We start from the raw sequence: 17,192 nt of genomic DNA, 5'->3' as shown, positions 1-17,192 counted from the left end.
GCACAGGTCACAGACTTTAATGTAGTGCATTCGTTGAGAAGGCCAGCCTTCGCTCCTGGGCGCGCTCGTCCTCAGACTTTAAGGTCATGATTTAAAAGATGCAGACGCTATTGCCTAAATATTCCTCTACACATCTCCACAGTGCGCTGCACACACCTTAGGCTGCTACCTAATTTACACCATAATTACTGGGTTACAGCTTTAGCTCATTGGCAATTTTGGAAGCAATATTTTTGAAAGCTATGGATGTCCCTGATATCCGCTTAAACCGGACTCCATTCAGAGACAGTCTTGGCAGCTTACAGACTTCCATTTCCCACTGTACCAGGTTCTCTGCGTGCCCGTCGCCATGGACACAGAAGAGCAGGAAGCGCTCCCTCTGCTCATAGTCGCAGTTATTGGCGTCCAGTACTTTGCGGATCTCCCGCATCATGTCGCTGGGATCCATGGAACTGGTGGTTTTCATGCTCCAGGTAAAGCGCAGTGAACGAGGCTTTGCCTCTCTGTTTTCATCCTTTTGTTCCGAAGATACATTGCGACTGAAATGCACAGGGCAGTGTGATTTTTAATTGTACTGGAAAAAGAACCTTTTTTTTTTAACCTTAGCTAGTCATCAACTCCTTCAGCTCATATGACAACTGATCCCATGCACCGCACATTAGCAGAGGCATACACCTATATTTCCAACCCTTAAACATAAAGAATGCACACAAAATTCTACCTGGCTGGAAAATGTCCAGGAGCCATCTGTACTGGAGATCTATGAAATCAAGCAAAAGAGAGTCCACACCTGTCTTTGGGGAGGGTGCAGCCCAGAGACCTTCTGCTCTATTATACACAGCTTCTCTATTACTGACAGCATGCTTGCCATGAGTGCGCAGGTAGGCCACCCGTTCTCCGTCACGCGTACCTCACTGTCTCTGCTTTCTACGGTTTCTCTCCTTTGCTACAGTTCTAATGTCATCATTGGAAATACCCAGGTCATGTTCCTGTGCTATCAGCTGCTCAGCAGGCTTGGAAGGAAGGCTCATAGAAGCCATGAGCTTGAGGGGCCTTAACACCAGTGAGGCCCATCTCAAAATGGGCAAACCGAGCACTACAGACACCCACAACTTAGATGATCTCATTTTAATGAAACAGGGAAAAATGAAATGCTACCACTCACTGTCTGTGGAGAATTGAAATGATGGGTTTGCACTAGGTGAGGCTCACAACACAGTTCAATTGCTACCTTAGATACAAAGGCAAGAACAAGCCTGGCAGTTTTGGGATCAGGAAACTTTACATGAAGAGGCAGAAGCAGCACAAAAAAATAAAGTTCATGGTAACTAGAGACAGTTTGGGTTGCTGTTCCTTTCTTTTGCGACAGCAGGGTCTCATGGAGCTCACACATGGCCTCGGCCCACTGGGCCTCCTGCTGTACTTGCCAAGTGCAGACACTCTCGATGTGTGCCACTGTGACTGCTGAGGGTTTCTGTTCAACAGAGACACTGCCACCAAACGCAGAGGTAGGAAAGTGCAGAAGACCCACCAGACTAGAGCAGAGGGACATACCCAAAAGCATTTGGTCCTCATGGAGCACATGCACGGCAACCCTGGTCCTGTTCTATACAGGAGGCATGTTCCATCCCCACCTTCCTGTCATGCATGGGGCAATACATATCTGGAGAGGCAGAGCCTGCTCTGCGCAGGGTCAGGCCTGGGAGGACACTATCTGCTCACCTCAACTCTACCTTAAAGGGAAGCCTCTGGTGCTCAGGGCCTCACAGAGACAGTGTCAGGCAGTAGGTGTCAATGAAGATTTCCACTGGGAACCGTAGTGTCACCACAGCCTGCACTGGGAAGAACAGGAGGAGGCCTACCATACAGACATGGAATCCTGAGCCTCTCTGTGATTCCATATCACACAACGAGCGCTACACAAAACCTAAAGGCAGGCAAACAACCTCTACAGTCATCCTTTAAAAAGAACGCCATCTCAGCCCTCCTGAAATTACTCAAGGCATCAAGAGACAAAGTGAACTGGGGCTGAGGGGGCTGAGGAAGGCTCTCCTGGCACACTGCTGCCCTCTTATGGCTGCTGGGACAAAAAGCAGTCTCCTAGGTCCAGCAAGCAGAGCCAGCAGCCTCAAGAACATTCCAGAACAAAGGACCTCAACACAGTGCCAGGCCCTTTACACTTGAATGGATGAGCAGAAAACAGCATTGGTCATTCCTGACACAACAATGAGGTAGGTAAGTACTTAAAATATTTGAAGTAAAAGTCATCCCCTCACCTTGAGCCCTCATATCTCCCGTTCCTCTCATATTCAGTTGGAAGTCTCAATGGACAGAACGCAGAGAAGCAAAGGAAAGTGGGAAAGAGAAAAGAAATCTTACAAACTGGTACACAACCACTATACATCAACAAAAATATTAGACAATGAATAAGCTTAGGCATTTTTCAGTTACTGCTGAACTAATTCAACCCCTCCCTCCTCTACTGTCTGACTCAACTGACACGTTCTCTGTGAGGAGAGAGCTGTATAGAGGCAGGCTGCACATTTAGGAAAGTTGTTTCCCAGCTCTGCACACTTATGGCTTTGGACTGGATCTGTTCTAGGTTCTAGAACCACTTTACGCAGTGTAGTTTCCATTTAAAAAGAAATGGGAGTTATCAATACACTTCATATTCAAACATAACAAGTTTGTGAAATGAAAAATTAGCTATTTGGGAAGATCACCTGAAAAACCATCATGGAGTGGCACTTGCAACAAAAAACAACTCTCTTCACTTCATCAAAGAGATCATGTTTCATAAACAGAAAAATGCGCCTGGTCTCTTGAGAGCCACAGGCAGACAGGAACTGTAACTTTCTTCCCTCTCCCTTGGCTAGTCTAGAACTCAACAGCGCCCTCTCCTTATGTACACCAGGCTGGTGCTGGCTCTGGCTCTGGTTCCCAGGAGACAGGATTAGGATCACTGGCTAGGCAAATTACCTTAACAGCAAAGCTTCTGCTTTATACATCCCAAGAACATCAATATTTTTGGTCTGTTATTGTCAAAACCAAAGCTATTACCCCACCCGGAGCCAACGCACTACCATGCTCTAGTAAGGCAATGGCACACGCTTCCTTCCCTCATTGAGAAGTGGCTTAAAGACCACTGCACTAGACATCTCTGCTGGGAAGTTACGGGCTCCTGAGTTTCAATATTGGAGATGGCCTTTGCCAACTCAATCCTCAGTAAACAGTGGCAATGCCTAACACAATCATCACTTACCTTCTGCATGCTTGCTGCTAAATCATTAATTGTATGCTGATTACTGAACATATCATCTTTAAACAGGAGCATGCTCAGTGTTATTAGTACCAAGACAGAATTATCTGGATGCTAAATCATTCTACTTTAGAAAGAGAGTGCACGGGGCATGCACAGGCCTTTGTGGATGCTGCAGTGCCTTTAAATGCTCACAGAGTTAATCTATTTCTTTCCAGTTTCCTTTTAAGGAAATGAGGATTTAGTTCTTAGCAGAAAGTTTAGTTTTAAAGCAAAGAACAACAAAAATAACCAAAAAAAAAAAAAAAAAAAAAAAAAAGACCAAAAGCCAAACCTGATGTTAATTGCAGGAGCCATTTGAGGAGGGTGGGGGGACTGAGGAGTAAGTGTACATATATAAGTCCTACCTTTTGATAAACCTGAATGACATGTTTCTAAAAGAAATTAAGCCAAAAAAAAAAAAATTAACAGAAAAGACTTGTACAAATTAAACAGAAAATCTAATTAATTATAGAAAGAATAGAAAAAACAAACAAAAACATCAGGGCCCCTGGTCAATATCAATAAAAGCAACATTTGTTGAAAAAGTAAAACTATTGTAAACATTTAACTTGAGTGTGGTTTTTAATTTGAAACATAAATACTTGTTTAGCCTTACTAACTAAATTCATTACAAAATCTTTTAAAAGAAAATTCAGTCTTTAGAAACTATCATGAATAGTGGTGTGTGGTGGTACACGCCTTTAATCTCAGCACTTGGGAGGTAGAAGAGGCAGGTGGATTGCTGAATTTGAGGCTAGCCTGGTCTACAGAATGAGTTCCAGGGCAGCTAGGCTATACAAAGAAACCTTGTCTTGAAAACAAAAACAAACAAAAACAAAACCCAAAACCCCCACAAAACCCAACCGCCCAAACAAAAACTGATCACAGTCATCGTCAAGCTGTTATTGACCCAGGGCCTTGCTGCATGCATCAGAGGCTGGCCTTGCATTTGCAACCAGCTTCTACCCGAGGGCTGAAATTACAGACCTGCCACCACACCTGCAAATACTTTCTGATGTACATGTAATAAATACCATTTCTCAAATATCTACAGATTATCTACTGAGCAGAATGCTTGCCTTCTGTTGCATAAACACAAAAGCTCTAAGTACACGTCATTCAGACATGAAAAGGACCAACACTGAGCCCTGTGCTGGCATGGTTCTACAATCTAGCTGTGACAGAGGCATGGAGTGCTGTTCATTTGAGCCCAGGCAGGTCTTCACTATGTATTTCAGGCAGGGCTGGAATTCTGCTTGGTAGTATTTGCGTAACATGCATAGAAACCGTGGGGTTCATCAATAGTACTTCATGAAATGGGGCATGACTTGGCATATCTGTCTTGAAGATAAGAGGACCAAAATTTCAAGGCCATCCTTGGCTACATAGTGAGTTTGAACCCAGCCTGGGCTACATGAAACCCTGCCTCAAACAACAACAAAACCAAATCAAAACACAACACAAAAATTTATAAAGAGGCATATATGCTGTACCAAACAATCTGACAAGGTCTTCCTCACAACAGGCACCTCTGGGCAAGTGGAGGGAGGAAAGTCCAGAGTTATAATGCTGGGATAACACATTTTTTGAATTTTCCTTTGGGGTTTAACTTTGTTGCTTTTAGGGAAGTTCAAATTCTTGCCCTTGTCATCTGTAGCTGAGCTTCATCCACAGCTCTTCTAGAGTGCATGTAGCCTGTGACCCACAGGTTGGACACACGTGCTTAGACAGAATTATAGTCTATGTTACAGACAATTGTTATCTACATCATACAGGCCAAACAATGGTTCCCACCAGGATAAACACTGTATAGAAGACTGTGCATGTAAACTACTTTTAACCAGACCTCACAAAAATATGTCTCATTTCAAAATAATTCTCAGTCCCCACCCCTCTCAGAGGCTGGAGATCAGACTCAGGCCTTCTGGATTACATCACTGAACTAGTGCATAGACAACAGGTGATTTTGTTGTGTTTCTTTCTGAGACAGGGTTTCTCTGTATAGCCCTGGCTGTCCTGGAACTCACTCTGTAGACCAGGCTGGCCTCGAACTCAGAAATCCATCTGCCTCTGCCTTCCAAGTACTAGGATTAAAGGCATGTACCACCACTGCCCAGCCAAAGTTCTTAAAATACATTTTCGTTCCTGATTTTCTAGATAAGTCAAAAGTTATTGTTGAATAAAACTTATGTACTTTTCTTAATTTTTCCTCCCTCAAACCTCTTTTTTTTTTATACTTTTTTATTTTTATTTTTATTTTTGGTTTTTCGAGACAGCATTTCTCTGTATAGCCCTGGCTGTCCTGGAACTCACTCTGTAGACCAGGCTGGCCTCGAACTCAGAAATCCGCCTGCCTCTGCCTCCCAAGTGCTGGGATTAAAGGCATGTGCCACCACTGCCCGGCTCTATATGGTATTCTAACCATCTTTAGGGTTGAAATATTCTGCCAGTCTGGGATATAGAGGAAAATTCTGCCTCAAATAAAAGTAAAAAATAAAAAATAAATAAACTGGAGATAGGGTGGTTGGTGAGATTGTTCAGTGGTCAAGAGCACTAGATACTCCTGCAGATGATGTGCGAAGCTTTAACTCCTAGCACCTGCATGGTAGCTTACCACTAACTCTCTGCAACTCAGGTTTCAGGGGAATCCACTGTGCACAGGCAGCAGACATACAGAGTGACTGACATACACTCAGATAAAACATTCATATACGCAAAGACAGACAACCAGGACCACACAGAGAAATCCTGTCTTGAAAAACCAGACAAAAAAAAAGGTGGAGAGAGAAATAGGGAATAGAATCCTCTGATAGGTATGTACTCATTGTACATGTAAGAATATGTGTACTACTTATAGAGATGTCACACATGAAATGTTCATGATACAGATGTTATGTAATATATAAACGTATAGGTAGAGAATAACTATAAAGCCAGGTGTGGCCTTGAATACCTTTATAGGTATCCAATACCTCCCTAGCACTAGGAGGCAGAGTGGATCTTTATGAGTTTGAGGCCAGCCGGGTTTGCACTGCAAATTCCAGGATGGCCAGGGCTACAGAAAGACCCTGTCTCAAAAACTGAGAGCCAGAGCACCTGCTCTCTCACAAGACCCAAGTTGATTCCCAGAACCCACATTATGTCCCATAATCGTCCAGGACTCCAGTTCCAGGGGACCTGACACCCTCCTCTGTCCTCCTCTAGCACCAGGCATGAGTGTGGTACATAGACATACATTTGAGCAAAACACTTGTACACATAATAAATAGAACTACAAGAACAAAAGCAAACCCAAAAAAACCAAAAAACCCAAACCAAACAAAGTACATACATACGCAGAGCTATCTCCCTATGTATTTTAGCACAAAACAGTCTTCAAATATTAGCTGATCTTTCCTCTTAAGAGACACCGACTGCTCTTCCAAAGGTCCTGAGTTCAAATCCTAGCAATAATATGGTGGCTCACAACCATCCATAATGAGATCTGATGCCCTCTTCTGGTGTGTCTGAAGACAGCTATAGTGTACTTACATATAATAAATAGATCTTTAAAAAAAAAAAAAACGTTTTATATGTATGCTATCCACTCGTATAATATGCCTGTGTGAGTGTGAGCACACAGCCCACGGGTGAAGGTCAGAGGACAACTGAGCCATCTCGACAACTTTATTGCAGCATTCCACTGTTCTGTTTCCTGCATAGATCTATGTGGTGTGTGTGCACGTGAGCTCAGAGGCCAAAGGACAGTATCAGGTATTCTGCTCTATCGCCTTCGCCTCACTCCTTCCTTCGTGGTATGGGTTTTTTGTCTGCACCACATGCATGCTGTGCTTATGGAGGCCAAGAGAGGGCATCAGTTCCCCGGGAACTGGAGTTATGGCTAACTGAGAGCTGCTATGTGGGCACAAAAAACAGCCTGGGGCCTCTCCAGGAGCAACTTAACTGCTGAGCCATCTCTACAGGCTTCTAAAATGGGGTCTTTACTGAACCTGGAACTAGTGTAGCAGACAGTAAGCTTCAGCAACTGCCTTGGCTCTGTCCACCACAGTGTTGTGGTCATAGGCATGAGCAACAAGTCTGTGGCCACATGCTTATGTAGGACTCACTCCTCCTGAGACACCTATACAGCTCCCAAGGGTTGGCATTTTAAATCACTGTTAGTCTTACATTACCAAAGAGCAAAAAGGAGACAAATAAGTTGGAGGGTTTTAATGATACTCAAATTATTATTTAAGTGTCAGTTCTAGGGGCTGGTGAGATGGCTCAATGGTTAAGATGCGTAGTAACAAGTCACATATGGAAGAGAGGGATGGCTGCTGACTGAGAGACATCCACAGTGACTGCTAAGCTGCAATGGGTATGCCATGTGGACGGGTGTGTGAACAATATAAATAATGACTGAAGAAGAATCCTTCCCCAGTGCTAGACAACTCTTTTTCTCCCCCCCACCCCCGCGAGATTTTTGTCATCTGCTTACTTACTTACTAAGAAGAGCATTCAACGATTTACTTAGTTCCCATGTCTGTGCTTGCTGTCCTGACTGTACAGGTTTTTTTTTTGTTGTTGTTTTTTGAGACAGGGTTTCTCTGTGTAGCCCTGGCTGTCCTGGAACTCACTCTGTAGACCAGGCTGGCCTTGAACTCAGAAATCCGCCTGCCTCTGCCTCCCAAATGCTGGGATTAAAGACATGCAGCACCACTGCCTGGCTGTTAGACAACTCTTACTATTGTGAAATGATGCTGAGCCTAGTCACTCTATTCAGAACTCTAAAGTCTAAAGGTAGAGACACAAACTAGAAACACACAAGCTAAAGGAAGACTGGAAAGGACCAGGCAGCGGCCTCCCTGACATCAGGAGGGGCATTTACCTTTTCTGTTTTTGCTGCAAAAGAATCAGCATCACATGACACTTACCTTCTTGTGAGTTTGGAAGTTAATTTACTAAAAAGATTAGTAGAACCTCGGCTTCGAGTCTGGGACAGTGGTGTGGCTTCATGGGACAAGCTGGGTGAGGCAGGTGGGCCATTGTATGTCGCGGTTCGCCGCTCCCGAGGTTGGCCGTGGAAAGTGCTACGGCTGGCTGTGCCGCGTGGGAAGCGGATGCGATCTGGGGTGGTTGCACTGCTAATACTGTGGGTAGAAGCAACTGGAGTTCTCTGGTCTGGAATAGTGCTGGAGAGCAGAAAGAGACATCTTTGTTCCCTATATGACACAGGAGAACTTACAAGTACAATATATCTTTCCCAAAGATCAGCCATTGTGAATCCAGATCCAAAGGATATTTTACAGGACTTAGAAGCAAAAGCTCAGTGGGAAAGGAACAGGACAAGAGACAAAGCTCAAAGAATTTAGGGGTACAGCGTTTGTACATTTTCAATGTCAAGATTACTCTTTGGTGGAGAATAGCTAACTCAGCTTTCCCCACTACTTTGCTGTCAAGCTGCTCCCACACAGAGAACTGGGACAAAGCAAAGAAAGACTTGCATGTGAAAAGGGACAGCCAACCAAAAAGTTCTGGAAGCACACAGATGGTTTAAGTATAAAATCTCACATGCTAAAAGCAGGTTGAGGAGGGGATTTCTTATACCCTCTGTAGTATGCCAAGGCACGAAAACAGGCACATACATCCACACCCACAGACACAGACACCACAGCACAATGAGACAGGATGTGCTTAACTAAAACTATATGGAGGAAGAACACCTTGTGAACAACTGGAACAAAATCTTGGACCATAAATCCACAGCACAAAATGAAGCAGCAGTGGGTACACATTAGCTTCACAGGAATGTGCATTTTCTTACATAGCCTTGAAGGTATCTCCTTCACTGTCTAGTGGAGGTAACACCATCTTGGGGTGCCCAGAGGCTGACACGGACATCGACCTCTGATGTCTCAGCTGACAGGTAGATGTAGCACAGAGTGAGGCAGGGCTAGCTGCGTAAGCGAACACTTCTGTCAGGCTGGGAGAGGGTTTGGGTTCAGGCAGAGGCAGAAACAACAGTGTGATGGAACAGTGACCAAAGAGCAGCCTGCTGTCTAACACACCCCTTATCCCCAGACCCTTGCAGACCTCCTGAGATTAAAAATCTCCTTAACTTGTTTGGGGACTCGGGACAATTGCTGACCGATCTGTTACTGGCTTTGCAAATAATAGTTTAAAAAGCTCATTTTCTTAAAGAAAATAACACTTTTACATGTTTGACTACTTCTATATGTGCTCTCCAAACCCTGCCTAAAATAACACATCCTAAAGGAGATGTCTCTATATAAATGTACTAACACATGATACCTCTCAACTGTTCTCCTTTAAATGAATGACTAAATCATGGACATACTAGTTATTATAATCAGAGCATCCCATGTCATTACATCACCTTCCCATTCAAAAGACATTTACTCCTCATAAAGAGCATTCAGAACTCCTAATGGGTGCAGAGGTCCTTTTCATCAAGATGGGAAAGTTCAGCATATGGCCTACTTCTGGGGAGAGTATCAGAGCGATTTAAAGCTTTCAGTATTGCCTTTACGACAGATTCAGATATGCCCACATGAGAGTCATCCCCTAGGAATTGGTTCTCTTTTCACCTTGACATGGGTTCTGAGATCCAAGTCCACTCACTAGGCTTGTATGGCAAATGCCAAGTGCCTTTCCCTGCAAAGCTCTCTGTCTCACTTGACTGTTCTGCTCAGCTGGTGCCATTTTATCTGACTGGAAGGTAGCATCACTATGTGCACACACAGAACAAGAAAGAGAAAGAAAGTAGGAGAGGCTTGGCTTCTCTGGAGCAGGTAAGCTTCTTAAAGACTCAGGAGAAGGGACAGGCTGGGGGTAGAGCAAGAAGTTGTTCTCTTTCTCCAAGAAGTAGCTACAGGGAGATTGGTGCTAAAGTCTGGGCAAGGTCTACAGGCTCATGGGCACGGGGGAGAGCAACTGCAGATACTCTGCAACGCTGACTGGATCCCCCCACCCCCCAATTACAAGACCTAGCTAAAGAAAAGTATAATTCATGTTTTAATTATGAGCTATTTGGTTAGATTTTTTAGAATTATTTTTAAGTTGTGTGTAGTGTGTGTGTATCAGTGTCTAGATCACCTGGAGCTACACTTCCACTCTCAGCTGAGCCTTCTCTCCTGCCTACCGCCCTCCACTTGCTTTCTGTTTTGTTTTTGAAATACAGTGTCACTGTGTACCTCTGGGCATAATGGAACTCACTATGTCAATCAGGTTGGCCTTGAATTCATAGAGGTACACTCCTGTCTTAGTCAGGGTTTCTATTCCTGCACAAACATCATGTTCAAGAAACAAGTTGAGGAGGAAAGGGTTTATTCAGTTTACTTCCACATTGCTGTTGATCATCAGAGAAAGTCAGGACTGGAACTCAAGCAGGTCAGGAAGCAGGAGCTGATGCAGAGGCCATAGAGAGATGTTCTTTACTGGCTTGCTTCTCCTGGCTTGCTCAGCCTGCTCTCTTATAGAACCCAAGACTACCAGCCCAGGGATGGCACCACCCACAAGGGGCCCTACCCCCTTGATCACTAATTGAGAAAATGTCCCACACCTGGATCTCATGGAGGCACTTCCCCAACTGAAGCTCCCTTGTCTGTGATAACTCCAGCCTGTCTCAAGTTGACACACAAAACCAGCCAGTACACCTCCCTTCTGCCTCCCAAGTGCTGGACTAGAGGAGAGAATGTTCTACCATCCTCAGCTACAGATCTGCTTCTAATGTCTATGTTAGGGTTAACACCTTGATGTACTGCTAGCTAAATTTTAAGCCGGTACAATCAAATTCTCAAAAACATTCTATTTATGATACAGCAATCATAAGAGGCAACATACTCTTGATGTTCATCAGGCTGGTTGTTATAAAAGATTCAAAAAGGGCTAGAGAGATGGCTCAGCAGTTAAGAGCACTGGCTTCTCTTCCAAAGGTCCTGAGTTCAATTTCCAGCAACCACATGGTGGCTCACAACCATCTGTAAAGGGATCCGATGCCCTCTTCTGGTGTGTCTTAAGAGAGCAATAGTGTACTTATATACATAAATAAATAAATCTTTTTAAAAAAAGATTCAAAAAGTATCTAACATTGGCTATAAATAATCTACAATAATTTATAAAAGCAAGGTAACAGAAGATATATTACAATTTTAGAAGTACCAGGTCCAAGGGGGTACTTTTTTTAATTGTAAGACAAGTCATTAAGAACCCCCTGCCTCTGTTTCCCAAGCACTGTGATTACATATATGTATCACTCTGCTTAGTCTCATTTAAAAAAAAAAGTCTAACAGGAATAGTGTTTTTCTCCCCTGCACAGTCCTAGCTTTCCTGAAGTTGCTCTGTAGACCAGAGTGGTCTTTTGTTTTGTTTTGTTTTTATAGTTGAATAAACAAGTTTATTTGTAAATTTAGTCAACACACATAATTGACATAACAACTTCAATAGGATACTTTTAAAAACCACTGGAGGGCCATCTCTATAAAAGAGATTTTTTTGTGAGGCTAGTAACCAGGTGTAACCTAGCTTGTCTTCATTGGAGAGGTCAATACGTTGAAGCTGCATCCTTACTCCCAAGTTTATAAACTCTACAAGGAAAAACAAACCTGGTACAGTTTTTCCCCTTAAAGATTAAAAAGAAACAAAACAAACTCAATCTAGGCATAAGACCAAACACAATGAAAAGCTGCACTAACTAGATTAGTAATAGATGACGCTGGTGTGAATAGCTTGTTATTTTACTCTAGAGCCCTTATAAATAAAATCCCCATTAGTGTTGTGTTACCAGCCAGAGGGTCAGGGGTTAGTGAACATGTGGTAGAATGAGGACTTATGCAAGGTTTAATACGCATAGCATTTTTCTACTTTGTTAAAAACAAATGCAGTTTAGTCTGGAAACACCAACTGGACTAAATTACACACACCTTAGTGACAAGACTCCCCGCCACTTGTGAATGTAAAACATTTAATTTAAAAATGTCGAACACTACAATATATAAAATAGCTATTATAAATGCACATAGTGTATTCTATAGCTGCCAGGTTTACTTTTTTTTTTTAAAAGGAAGCTGTTACATTGTGGCTAAAACTTCAACCTTTGAAAAAGCCCACATTCTACCACAGCAATGTATGGTTAAACACTTGTATCACGTCATAACCAGTTTTATTGCAAAAGGACTCTGTACACATTTATCAATTCTAGTACCTTAATAGCTACCCAACAAGTCATTAACATACAGAAACATGCATCATGAGAAGCAATAAGTATCACCCATCCCTTCTGCATATTAGCAACTTATCACTCCTGAGCTACAGTGCTCACATCACTGAGGCCTGTGAACAGCCACTCTTCCCATTCATCCTGAGTGAAAGATGGAATGACTTAAGTACAAATGCAATATATTATAAACAATTTCTTACAAAAAAGTCACAAATTAAACCAAAGTGTTTTACAGAATTTACTATAAATGCCTTAAAAGCCGCCTCAACTTAAACTCCTCCCACGCCACCCCACCCCATATCCGGCGAGCCAACTGGATGTCTTTGGGCATGATGATGACTCTCTTGGCATGGATGGCACACAGATTGGTATCTTCAAACCCCACCAGGTATGCTTCAGTAGCCTCCTGAAGGGCACAGATGGTGCACTTTGAAACCTCAAGTCGGAAGCTGGGCAGTGGTGGCGCACGTCTTTAATCCCAGCACTTGGGAGGCAGAGGCAGGCAGATTTCTGAGTTTGAGGCCAGTCTGGTCTACAAAGTGAGTTCCAGGACAGCCAGGGCTACACAGAGAAACCCTGTCTCAGAAAAAAAAAAGAAAACAGAAGAAAAAAAAAAAGAAACCTCAAGTAGGTTTTGAAATCCTGGGCGATCTCCCTTACCAACCTCTGGAATGGCAGCTTCCGGATGAGCAGCTCAGTGGATTTCTGGCTCTAAGAGAGACGGATCTTTGTTAGAGCCACAGTCTGGGGCCTGTAGAGATGAGGTTTCTTCACCCCACAGGTAGAGGGCGTGCTTTTCCGAGCCACCTTGGTGGCCAGCTGTTTTTTTGTTTTTTGGGTTTTTTTTTGGGGGTGGGAGGCTTTGCCACCGGTAGACTTCCTGGCGGTCTGCCTGGTACGGGCCATTTTCTTTCCCCCAAAGCCGAAGTCTGAGGCCCTTGCTGCAACCGACGTGGCGCTGTGTGCCCTCGAACAAGAGCCGAAATCTCCGAGCAGAACAGAAGATGCTCCTCCAACAAACGAGCAAACCGTTCTGCCCAGATTGGTCTTACATTCAGAGATCCACCTGCCTCCGTCTCTCCAGTTCTGGGATTAAGGGTGAGCACAAGCCGCCCCCCACTCCCAACAGCATTTTTCTTAACATTCAAGCAGAATGAAACCAGCATTCTACAAAGTGTTCTGTGCTAATCCTAACCCTGGATCATTTGGGACGAGGAACTCACAATTGAGAAAATACCTCTATAAGACTGGCCTATAGGCAAGTCAGTTAGGTGTTTCCTTGATTAATGATTGGTGTGGGAGGGCCCAGCTCAGTGTGGGTGGAGTCACCCTCGGGCAGGTAGGTGGCCCTGGCTGTAGGAGACACCGAGCTGAGAAGCAGAGCTCTCCCAGGCCTCTGCCTCAGTTCTGGCCTCCAGGTTCCGGCTGCAACTGTTTGGGACCCATTTCCTTTTTCTCTTTTCAAGCTTGAGTGCTGCATAGACTGATGGGAAGCGGCAGGGACAGCTCACATCAGGACTCAGGTAAAAAGTTTTGGTGCTCAGGCAAGCATATTCCACTGCTGAAGCCTAGAGTTTCAGATACTCAGGAGGATAAAGCTGAAAGATTGGAAGTTCAAGGCCCACCTTAGGCAACTTGTGAGAGCTGTCCAAAAGAGAGAGCTAAAGGAGCAGTCACACAGCCAGCTCAGCGGCAGACTTCTCTAGCCTCAGGTTCAAAGCCCAGCAGTGGGAAAAATAAACAGACAGCAACAATGATAATGCCACTGCTGCACATGGCAAGAGGATAAATGTCATTAGTTGGAGAGCCTTGACAATACTGCAAGTTCAGAGTATAAAGGAGACGGTACTTAGAACTTGTTAAGACATGCATCACTGCCACGCCCACTTGTCTACTCCAGTAATGTCTGCAGTATCAGGGTTAAAAGCCTGATCATGGACAAGAGGAATTATGACTTCAGAGGGAGTTTGTGCCTCCTGGGTATTCAGTCAGTCGTTGGCATCTCCTAACTCAGACGTGTTCCAGATTAGTCTTTCCAATCATCAAAATGCTTTCTTATTCAGGCATAAAGGTACCCCAAGAAATGATTCGTAAATGGCTAAAAAAGGGCGTCGTTGTTCCTTGGCCAGCAAAATTTATCCAATATATCCTAATTTATTACCAAGCTGTAGTTAGCTTGGAATTTCTCACAAGGAAGCTGCCTTATCAGACAGGGTGTTCTCAGAGTTAGCAACAGAGGTCAGGCACCATTGCTTACTGTAAACATAGTTAGAATTCTCAGGGCAGTCCCACAAAAGACAGAACTATTTTACACACCAGAGAATAATCCCTCACTTAAGGGCATTTTCAGGAACTGCTAGATTGGAACTTCCTGGTGCTTGCCTCCAGCAGACCAAGAGAATTAGCATGGGAATACCAAAATAGCCCCAGCAGGAAGGGCACCACTGCTTCACACCAGGATACCTGATCTTACTGACCTTGATGTAACTGTCTTGATGTAACTTTTGTCATTCCTCCGGTTTTCTGTATACTATTTAAGCCTGGTTTTCATTTTGTGCAATGACTAGAACTAGAACTTAGAATGCAGTCTGCAGTCCTCACCCCCAACCCCCTGCCCCAGAGCACTTGGGCCTGGATGTGTGTGTATGTGTGTATGTGTGTGTGCAGCACCTGTCCAAAAGAGGTGGCTGCTTTAGACCCAGTGTGTTTCAGGTGGCCTCAGATGTACCTCAACTGCTGAGCTACTAGATTTTTCATTTCTCTTTTTAATGACTATAAAAACCTCATGCCATTTTTAAGAAATACATTCAGATCCTGCACTTCCATGTGTTGTCTCTGCCATCATTTCTTTGCCTACGACTTGTCGACCTGACTAGGACCCGTTTCTCCCATGGTTGAGGGAGGCACAGACTGGCCGGCCTGCAGCACATCACGTATGGTTTTATAAGATATCATTCCTGTGTTGGAATAATGTCACAGTCCAACATATTTAAGACATAATGGAATGGACTGGTTTCACACGTCAATGGACACTCCCACACACACATACACACAGTTCATGCGCATTTCATTTCATTTCTTTATTTTAGTTTTTCTGAGACTAGGTCTCTCTGTGTAGCCATGCCTGGCCTGGAACTATAGAGATCATCCTACCTCTGCCTCCTGAGTGCTGGGATTAAAGTCATGTGCCAACACTGCCTGGCTTGTGTATTTTAAATGAATAAAGGAATTAACATGTGCAGGTGAGAGGGAGATACAGGAAAGCCTAGGAAACCTGTGCAGAGGGGCAAGGTTCATTTGCTCACCTGAAGACTCAACAGCCATTTCAGGGAAGAGCATGGTCTCACCTGATCCTTCAGCTTTGCACTGCGAGGCCAGGGATCTACGACTGAGCATTTTGTGATGGTCTCACTCAGCAGTTGGAGCTAGGCTTGAACCAGGAAGCATTTCTTTCTCAATATCCTTGCACCTAGGATTAGAGGCCCTTGACACCATGCCTAGCTTTCTTTTCTTTCTTTTTAAAGAACTATTTATTTATGAATGAGTTACACTGTCATTGTCTTCAGACACACCAGAAGAGGGTATTGGATCCCATTACAGATGGCTGTGAGCCACCATGTGGTTGCTGGGAATTGAACTCAGGACTTCTGGAAGAGCAGTCAGTACTCTTAACTGCTGAACCATCTCTCCAGCCCCCATTATCTAGCTTTTAAAGGTTCCCACTTCATTTCTAAGATAAAAAGTGTAGCAGAAATTTAGGAGAGCTATTACGTCTAGCATGAATTCTGAAGTGATGGCACCTACGCACTGAAGTAGCATTTTGTAAATAGTGATTGTGATGTGAGGTTTATGAAGTTGCTTTTCCAGAAGGATTCAATGAGCCTTTGAGTAACTTCAGGGACATACCTGGAAAACCACGAGGTCTCCTATGGCTGAGAATTACTTAAGTAAAGGATCCTTCAGACAATTCCTAGATCAGATTAGAGGTTTTGGTACACAGAAAGTAACTTCTTAAAAGTGCCTTTTGTGTTACAAAGAGGTCTCTGAAAAGCTGTTCAGTCCCTCAGAGGCTGGTCCTCCCACTGCTGAGAAGCCTAAATGCATCCTACAGTGTCTCTCCTGCATAATCCAGAACATATACATCTGGTGACCAATGTTATGCAGGTTGGAGAAAAGAGGGGTCCGGACACTCCAGAACTAGAAGTAATGTGGACTCACAGGGTAATGAGACTCCAGGACTTGGCAGGGACACGAACATTCCTCATTTAGATATGGGGATTGTACAGTTGCTTACAGAGACAAATTAAAAAAAACTCCAAGACATAAAGAATTTTTTTGTTGTTGTTTTTTTCAAGACAGGGTTTCTCTGTGTAGTCCTGCATGTCCTGGAACTCACTCTGTAGACCAGACTGACCTGGAACTCAGAAACCCTCCTGCCTCTGCCTCCCAAGTGCTGGGCGGTTAAAGGCATGCGCCACCACTGACAGGCATAAGAATTTTTTTTTTTAAATATTTTCCTGGTAGGAGGAGGAGGAATGTTTAATCAAGCCCTACAAATAGAAAGGCTCCAGAAGCAAAAAATAAAGATAAAAAGCTTCTTCCTGATAGAAAAATGATGACGATGGTGGTGGTGGTGGAGAAAAATGATGACGATGGTGGAGAAAAATGATGACG

At 43.8% G+C, this 17,192-nt stretch overlaps 1 protein-coding gene across 8 annotated transcripts in view; it reads right to left on the bottom strand.

The window, feature by feature from the left end:
- Positions 1-17,192, bottom strand: part of Mark3 (microtubule affinity regulating kinase 3) — a 96,124-nt gene continuing 78,932 nt past the window's right edge. For 4 of the 8 annotated variants that reach the window (XM_031357401.1, XM_031357394.1, XM_031357397.1 and 1 more), the window contains exons 15-18: positions 8,215-8,472; positions 3,667-3,693; positions 2,277-2,321; positions 2-539 (exon numbers count right to left, since the gene is read on the bottom strand). In XM_031357401.1, the coding sequence (XP_031213261.1) occupies positions 194-539; positions 2,277-2,321; positions 3,667-3,693; positions 8,215-8,472 (676 nt within the window). In that variant the 3' untranslated portion in view covers positions 2-193. Of the gene's footprint in view, positions 540-2,276; positions 2,322-3,666; positions 3,694-8,214; positions 8,473-9,104; positions 9,264-17,192 lie in introns of all 8 variants that reach the window. The other 4 variants (XM_031357402.1, XM_031357396.1, XM_031357398.1 and 1 more) reach the window with 4 other exon arrangements.

The sequence above is a fragment of the Mastomys coucha genome, unplaced genomic scaffold, assembly GCF_008632895.1.
Source record: "Mastomys coucha isolate ucsf_1 unplaced genomic scaffold, UCSF_Mcou_1 pScaffold6, whole genome shotgun sequence".
Classification (NCBI taxonomy): domain Eukaryota; kingdom Metazoa; phylum Chordata; class Mammalia; order Rodentia; family Muridae; genus Mastomys; species Mastomys coucha.
The sequence above is the reverse complement of the archived record's forward strand: the minus strand, read 5'-3'. Positions and strand labels throughout refer to the sequence as shown.